Source organism: Esox lucius, chromosome 23 (genome assembly GCF_011004845.1).
Source record: "Esox lucius isolate fEsoLuc1 chromosome 23, fEsoLuc1.pri, whole genome shotgun sequence".
Classification (NCBI taxonomy): domain Eukaryota; kingdom Metazoa; phylum Chordata; class Actinopteri; order Esociformes; family Esocidae; genus Esox; species Esox lucius.
Genome location: NC_047591.1, coordinates 25187503 through 25196517, shown reverse-complemented (window position 1 = coordinate 25196517; position 9015 = coordinate 25187503). Strand labels below are relative to the sequence as shown.

The window sequence follows — 9015 nt, the reverse complement described above, 5'->3', positions numbered from 1 at the left end:
CATATTTTCTGTTAATTATTCCTGTTAATCTGCTGTGATTTTGCGTACCTTGTCACTTCTTATAATTTAGTAGAACACTGCATGTCTGACATACAGTCATCTATATTGTACTTTTCCCAAATTGTAATATATTGTATTTCACTAATGATACAAGGCAATCACAAGGGAAAAGTCTTAAAGGATAAATTCCCTCCCAACCTACAGTACTACTTGTTGACCTGTTCTGACCAAAGCACAGGTGGGAATCCTAGTGTCCATGCAATTTAGTCCACATGTTTTTGTTTGTCTCTTTGGTCAAACACCCTCGTAGATGTGTTGGAGTCAAAATGAGAATACATGAGCCTAAACTAACTCTACATCTCTACTGTACAATAAGCAGCTGGATCTTTGATGTCATTGGGTCTATTTGGCTTCCACTGATCCTGTCACTGCTGTTATAGTTGCCTTCATAAACGCTAGGCAGTACCAGGGTAGTTTTGATAACAACTTGGTTGCTTCTGCCAAGCTGAAACCTAACATGTCAGTGAAGCCAGTCAAAGAAATGGTTAATTGACCACAAAGTCTTTAATCCCACTGACAACCTGTGATTCGAATTGTATAAGGGAGTCCATAATTATTGAATTACTGGTCATCTAAACATGCTGTCTTGATGTGGACATGTATTCCTGTAATCTTTGCCGGCACTGCCAGAGGATAGTTTCCCAGTCCGAGTCCAGCTCCTTTCTAGGTTTCTTAGGTTTTGACTGGCCTAGGGAGTTTTCTCTGGCCACTGTACATCAACTTGTTGATTGCTCCTTGGGGGTTTCAGGCTGGGTATCTGTGAAAGCATTTTGTGACAACTGCTGTTGTAAAAAGGGGTCTATAACATTTATTTGATTGAATAATCTTCACATGTTATGTTGGAGAACGAAATTCAGAACTTGTTGGTTGATCCCCTTGATTTACAGTAATGTACAATATATTCCACATATTGGTCGTTACCTATTGTTTGATTTATAACTCCTTTTTTGCTGAACTTGATAAGGAGTGCAAATATTTTTGGAGTTTACTCATGTCTTGATATTCTTCCTGACCTACCATGTAGGCCAAGTTGGTGCAGTCTCTTTCTAACAGTTGCCGCATGCATTTTGATGATTGATTGTGGTAAGACAGGCCAGTAGACAGCTTGATGTTACCTTGGGGTTCTTACAGGCTCAGTCAGCTCTTGGCCTTCATTTGGTGGAACGATCTGTCCCATGTAGGTTTCCACTGGTTCTGGTTGCATTTCTGTTCCCTTTAATTGCATAAATTGGTTCAAAGTTTATTTTGTTGTGTGATTTGTTACACTAGTGTCTTTGTGCTGATCTCTGGTAGTGATCTTCAGACCAGCTGTGTTTGTCACATTGACCCTGAGAGGAATTTTATTACCGGTAGGTTGATCCTAAATACACGAAGGGAGGATATTTTATGGAATTATCACCATATGTTTATCAGGGGGATTAGACCTCAAAGCCAGTTTTATCTAAGATTAGTTCTCTATAATCTTGTCGGTTGGTGATGTGCCCTTAGTTGTTCACATTGGGTAGCATCACAGGTCTGCGGTATCACAGGTCCATGGGCCGTTAAATTCATCCCAAATGCCACTGTGTTCCCCAAATGGACCCAGCCAAAAAGTAGTGCACTTAGCGCATTTGCTTGAAACTGGCCCTAGTTTCTTATAGTTAGCAGTGTGATGTATCAATTATCCCTATATGAATGGAGATAAAATTTATATTTATGTACCATAAATAACCAGTAACATAACCACAATGTGTCTGATCATTCCGGGCATGTCTTTTGTCTTTAGGTAATGTGGTTTGATATGCACTGATATATGTGTGTCACGTAACCAGCTAGATCTGCATGACAAGCACTTCAGAAAAATATTTGACAACAATATTAATGTTTTTAGATACTGAATTTGTTTAAAGCAGAATCAGTGTTCAGAATCAGAAAGAGGCTTATTCTTTATACACTGGCATACTGTGCAAAATGGGTTTTTAGGCTTTATAAATTCGTTCTACAATATTAAACCTATTTATGAAAAAATACATGCAAATGCGCTACATCTGCTAGTTGTTACTGAGATGCGCTACATATGTTTCTTGTTAATGAGTGTTGATCTGTTTCAAATAACCCTCTTAAATGATTAATGGGAAATGTTAGAGTAACGTATGTGAGTGTGTTTGTATGTATGTGGGCGATGGTTTTTCATCTCCCTCACCATATTACTATGGTGATGTATTTGTTATTGTTTTGAAGTTTACGATGAAAAACCTTTTTGAAACAGGCAGTTTGACAGGCGGCAAAAACATGTTTCCTGTCACCTGGAAGGACCTCGCAATATAGACAATCTGTAAGCGCCGAATGCAAATTCCCAAGTACTGCAGTTTTCTTGTTCATGTACATAAAATGTTTTGTTGCTGAAATGGTTATATAGATAAAGCCACGGCTTTTCGATAACGTTATTACTAGTTGTTAGTCTTTCTCAAGCTCGCTGCTATCTAGCTAGCTGAAGCGCTTCAATATATGTTCTTGAGACGCAGAGAACTAAAAACGTCGTGACATTCATGTCCTCTACCGGGATGTGTCACTACAGCAGATAGCCGGTATTTATTTATTTATGTACTGGTTTTCTTAGTTATACGCAGAACCTTAATTCTTAGTGGGCTATGCATCGTGATTGGACGATACACGCTGGCTTGGATTCATCCCGTCCTAGCTAGCATTATTCCGCCACTATCCCCCCTGCCTGTCAGTCCCTGCACATCGAGCCAAATACATTGATCTGTATTAGGTCATTACAGTAGATATATTAGTATAAGCTAGGTTAAACCACTCTGTTGGCATAATTGTTACAAAACTGCTAAATCCCACTGATGTTGGATCCAATGCATGTCCTGGCAGCAACACGGCCATGGTTTGTTTATTTATTCCTGTTGTGTTTAATCCTCTATTTTGTAAGAGCTTTCATTGAATTGCAGCACTGATAAAATAACTATATGACATCACTAATAACTACATTACTACCTTCCAGATCTCTAAATAAAGGGATCCCAGCTGAGTTTGGATTCCATGTAGGGGTTTGTGTAACATAAAATCCCTTAAATTGACATTAAATATTGTAATATGATTAAAGAAAACGCATCATTACCGAAAGGACCCGTGAGATAGGGAGGTGTGCACTTAGAATTACGCATAGGACTGTTAAATTGGATCTCTGTAAAAATGTTATATCTGAGCTCATGTTGAAATATCTGTTCATTCATCGCTGATTCCCAATAATCACTACGGTAACTGTGTACTGTACAGGTACTTGGTGTGATGGCGACCAAACGGGCTTTGAAGGCAGTACTTATTGACCTGAGTGGAACTCTTCATGTAGAAGACACAGCTGTGCCTGGAGCACAGGAAGCACTGAACAGGTCAGTCTCTTAACACACCACTGACCTCTAACTTGTGATCCTGAGCCTTCTCAACAGGTTAGTCCCCTAACCCAACACTGAATTCTAACCTCTAGTAAAAGAAACAGCACTGCTTATTGTGTTAACTTTGAATTTTGGCACAAATGAAAACATGCCACTGACTGGCCATTAATTGATTGTTCAACATTGTATCATTGTATCATGTTCTGATTTTAACACCAGGGGTCGTATTCACAAAACATTTTATCTTACCACTAGGAGGACACCTCAACAGCACTAAAAGTTCCTAGCTAAGAGTTTCCTCTTAAAACCTATTCACAAAGCTGCTAAAACCAACTTTGACTAAGGATTGGGGAGAAATCTTAAGCTAAAAGAAAGGGCACGGTTGACCTTGTTGCTATGAATGATGTTGTGTTCCACGAACAAGTTAACTTACTATTCTCACACTGATTGGCTGATAGGGGAGGAGGGGTCGGTCAGTGAATTCATCATAGCAACACTGTAGAAGGATGTGTCATGATGCAAAATTGAAATAAATATATTCAAACAAAAATGTAGGCAGCGTTTCACTGATTAAAAATGAAACCAAGAACGACATACTGACTAGTTAAGATATGTTCAGCTAATTGTCAGCCTCTTACATGTCTGGCAGCTTGTAAAGAAATGCGCGTTCATCTTTTGACGGTGCAATAGTTCTTTCAATTATGTGTCCCATCTATAGCAGCAACTACACTGGGTTGTCCAGCTATGGCCATGAAGTCAACTTTGTTTCTTTGTAGTTGGCAAACATCATGAGGAAACTGAATGATTTCTTGCACAATATGGGGTCTGGAGAGGGCATTTATAGTTTGATGTAATATTCTACTGACAGAGATATACATGGTTCGTCTGCGCTGCATAGCTGCATTTTCCCTGTGGCCAAGTAGCATATTAAGTTGTCACAACCTGGATCACCGATGTTATTTGGTTGTTTCTGTTTGTTGTTTAACTGACTGCATCAATGATTAGCTCTACTATGATCATAATACCCTCGTGATTAAGGTGATACCCTTTTAAAAACTCAGTGGAAAAAAATACTTTTGTGCGCTTGATTTGTCTAAGTATTTTAAATCAAATTTTACCATGAGACAAGGCGAGCTTGTTCAAGCACAGATGTATTTGACATTTAAAATGGTATTTAAACCCAGGTTTTGGCTGTGTTTTGCATAAAGGTAAAGCTGCCTTGAAAGTGCAGTATTATTTATGTATATATGGTGTTTTGAGTGCACTGTATAAATAATACATAAAGCAGCAGCCCTTCTAGGACTCTACACGACTTGGTCTTAGTGACTTAGGAGTCCTCTTTACTACTCCTAACTTTTCACAGATTTAGGAGCTGGTTTTAGTGCTAAATGCTTTGTGAAATATTCATAGACCAAAAATATGGGAGTCCTTAAGTTCAGACTGACACACCCATTCTTTTAAGAGTTACTCCTAAATCACCAAGTTAGGAGCTACTTTTAGCCTTAAGATGTTTTGTGAATATGGTCCTAGGTTCTGATTCTAAAACCAGGTTCTGATTCTAAAACCAGGTTCTGATCCTAAAACCAGGTTCTGATTCTAAAACCAGGTTCTGATTCTAACACCAGGTTCTGATTCTAACACCAGGTTCTGATTCTAACACCAGGTTCTGATCCAAACACCAGGTTCTGATCCTAAAACCAGGTTCTGATCCTAAAACCATGTTCTGATCCTAACACCATGTTCTGAATTTCACTAGGTTGCGTCAGGCTTCCGTAGCCGTTAAGTTTGTTACCAACACCACTAAAGAGTGTAAAAGGAACCTGCTGGCACGTCTGATAAGTCTGAACTTTGACATCAAGGAGCATGAGATCTTCACATCCCTGACCGCAGCCAGGAGTCTGGTGGAGCAGAGACAACTACGCCCCCTGCTGCTAGTGGAGGACAGTGCCCTGGAGGACTTCTCAGGTTAAAAACACGGGGATTGCAATGAGAATCTGTAATTTTGGGTCAATATATACTGTAGATTTAACTGTATAAAACATCTATTTTGTTTATTGGTGCTGCAGGTATGGAGATATCTGAGCCCAACGCTGTGGTGATAGGTTTAGCTCCTGACCACTTCAACTACCACACGATGAATGAAGCCTTCAGGTAGTGAACTGCATTTATTTTCATACTTGTACTGACAGCAGTTTGTGGTCCCTAGGGGTTTTCCACAAAGCTGGACAAGTAATTTAAGGAGACCTTTCAAACGAGAACTTGAGCAAGCTTTACATTTTTATTTCCAGGAAGAGAGATTGAAGTTTTGCCTGATCAGAAACCATAGCGACAAATGCTCTATACCAAACCTGTTACCTTCTAGGTTATCTTGTCCTGTCCAAGAGAATAAAATGCAGCTCATCCACCCATAGCATTTAATTCTGTCTATATGGCCTCATAGTTCTTCCACCCAGTCAGTTATTTCTCTGCCAAACTTCCTCAACCCCTACATATCCAGTGTAACCCAATTTGGTTTCATAAGGACATTGAACAAAATCATTTTGGGAAGAAATATCTACATGATAAATCTACTGTACAATAATAAATACCAAAATATTGTGCTCTGTCTTTTGACTGCATCATGTCCATTAAGTTTTTGTCATGGTCTTGGGTACATTTTTGAATGTCTATTTCATGCACAAATGTTTTAAATTAGCCAGCCATTCTAGAACCAAAAAACGTGTGTTCAGGTAGCCCTGAATTTGTTTAGCCATCTTTCTGGAATACCCATCTGGTGCCAAAACACTTATCAACTCCTCTTGGATTTGCTCTTAGTATCTTGGTATGTTGATATGTGGTTTCTTGTATGTTATTCTACACTAAGCTTTCATAAACTACATGAAATCCAACCATAACTGTTCCTCCTCCCTGCAGATTGCTGTTAGATGGGGCCCCCCTCATCGCCATCCATAAGGCAAGGTACTATAAGAGGAAGGATGGTCTGGCGCTGGGCCCTGGGCCTTTTGTGACTGGGTTAGAGTATGCAGCAGACTGCCAGGCCACCGTGGTGGGGAAGCCCCAGGGGACCTTTTTCCTGGAGGCTCTGAGAGACATGGACTGTTGTGCCGAAGAGGCCCTCATGATCGGAGATGTGAGTCACACTCTTGACAGTCCCAAGTGGCACCCTAACCCTGTATAGTAGGGAAGTAGTGCACTATTGGGTCCTTCATCGTCATTAACCACATTATTAATCAATAGAAATATACAATTAACAAATGGACAGTTAGGACTGCAATAACCTTGGAAGTATAACTAACCCTTACCCCATATAGGGTTTATAGTCATGTCCTGAATATACCGTGCAGCCACACCTTTCAAGAACAGACAGTCTTGTGTCTTTTTAATATCCAAGTCAGTACCAACATGAACTGTTGCTTGAGGCAGAAATAATGAAGTGTGACACATCAAGAGTTTTATTATATAATTGTTTTAAATAAATAACAGTATTGTTCTATATCGATGCCCCGATTCCTGCCCCCTCATCCCCTCCACAGGATGCCAGAGATGATGTTGGAGGGGCTCAGAACACTGGCATGCTGGGAATTCTAGTCAGAACTGGTAAGAAACATGATGTCAGAACTCCATACATTATTTATTTTCTAATGATATTATTCATAATAATTGTGTTATTCTGCTTATTAATTGTGATGGTGTTGCCTAATCATAAGGGATGCACTGATACATTTTTCATTGTCGATACCGATTCTGAGTACTGAACTTTGATACCGATTCTGAGTACTGAACTTTGAGTATCTGCAGATACCAAGTACCAATCTGATACTGCTATTTTCATTTTGTTGAGGTGAGATTATGAAACTTAAACCATTTTAACAACATATATTATAAAATATGTTAAAAGACACTCAAGGTAGCACCAAGAATTTGTGGAAATTCTCTTGCTGTGTAGAATGTGAAAGTGGATATGTATTGGACAAATAAATCACAGCAGTGAAAACTAGACAAATCGGTGAAAACTGTCAACAAACTGACAATGTTCTTTAAAGAAGCATTTTTCCAAATTTGTGTTTGTTTAAAATCATTAAATTCGATGTTGGCACGTTTGGCTTGTAGTCGCCCAACTGATCAACACTTGATCAGTGTTGGCAAATTCGGAGGGTTGCCGACAATTGGGCAATTTTTAATGACAGTATGCGGGCAAGTCCGAGGGAATCCGTATATGATTAAGCGGGAATGCCCCTATGATGCGTCTATGATAGTTCGGCATACTGTTAATGAGTAGCACTAGAATAATGTTACGCTCTTTACGAGATAGCTAAAAGGAAATGTACATCACCAAACGGGTAGGCTTACTATTTGGCTATGAATCTGAAAGGTTTTGAGATTATGTATTTTCAATTTGTCTGCGGTTAACTAGCTGGTGTTATATAGCGTTAGCCAAATAAGCTAACATTACTTAGCGTTAATTAGCAAGCAAAAAATTCTCTACTGTCACGCTTTGAAACACTTGCATGCAAAATTTGGAACTACTAGTTTTACTAGTGGCTGTTTCAAGTGTAACGTAATTCCAGGCTGCATACATAATTATTCACTTGCCATATGGGTGATGTTTCCAGTCTACCCGTCAACAATTCACAAAGCGTTTTCCAAACATTATTACATTCTGTTTCTTGTTTTTAGCTTATTACATAGAATTGTTGTCATTGTAGCCGATCCCCGTATTTTGGGCCAGTATCTGTCAAATTTCCAGTGCCCATATTGGATTGGTGTACTACTATTGGTCCCTACTAATCTTGATTCTTGTGATTGTGTTGTCTAATCATGATGTTTTATTTTGTCCTTCAGGTAAATACAGATTGGGTGATGAAGGTAAAATTAATCCTCCACCATACTTGACCTGTGACAGTTTCCCTCAGGCTGTAGACCACATCCTCCAACACCTCACCTGTAACTGACCTGTGACAGCCTCCCTCAGGCTGTAGACCACATCCTCCAACACCTCACCTGTAACTGACCTGTGACAGTTTCCCTCAGGCTGTAGACCACATCCTCCAACACCTCACCTGTAACTGACCTGTGACAGCCTCCCTCAGGTTGTAGACCACATCCTCCAACACCTCACCTGTAACTGACCTGTGACAGCCTCCCTCAGGTTGTAGACCACATCCTCCAACACCTCACCTGTAACTGACCTGTGACAGCCTCCCTCAGGTTGTAGACCACATCCTCCAACACCTCACCTGTAACTGACCTGTGACAGCCTCCCTCAGGTTGTAGACCATGGTAATGGTCCCTTATAAAAAAAATATGACAACTAGTATGTTTCTGAGAAATGCCAATATATATTTTTTAATTAATATCAAACCCCATGCCATGTAATTATAGATTATTATGTTAATAAACAGTGAACCTGATAACCAACATTTGCTCATATTGAATGGAAAGGCAAATAAATACAACTTTATGAAACAGCTCAGTACATCTTTGCAGTAATGTTACCATTTTAGACAATATTTCAGACCTAACAGCACAACAGATATAATGAAACTAAACTGAAATTTGAATGCAGAAA

At 39.4% G+C, this 9015-nt stretch overlaps 1 protein-coding gene across 6 annotated transcripts; it reads left to right on the top strand.

The window, feature by feature from the left end:
* Nucleotides 1-2213: 2213 nt before the first annotated feature.
* hdhd2 (haloacid dehalogenase-like hydrolase domain containing 2) lies at nt 2214-8914 on the top strand. 6 transcript variants are annotated; one of them, XM_034290160.1, is made up of 8 exons: nt 2218-2374; nt 3331-3443; nt 5203-5411; nt 5513-5597; nt 6360-6576; nt 6980-7043; nt 8289-8359; nt 8419-8914. In XM_034290160.1, the coding sequence occupies exons 2-8, from the start codon at nt 3343-3345 to the stop codon at nt 8455-8457; spliced, it is 786 nt and encodes a 261-aa protein (XP_034146051.1). In that variant the 5' UTR covers nt 2218-2374; nt 3331-3342; the 3' UTR covers nt 8458-8914. The 6 variants fall into 6 exon arrangements, 5 of the variants coding, with proteins under 5 accessions (XP_028972994.2, XP_034146051.1, XP_028972995.2 ...); XR_004575243.1 differs by having other exon boundaries at nt 2220-2374; nt 8289-8654; nt 8714-8914; XM_029117161.2 differs by lacking the exon at nt 8419-8914 and having other exon boundaries at nt 2214-2374; nt 6930-7043; nt 8289-8402.
* Nucleotides 8915-9015: the final 101 nt, after the last annotated feature.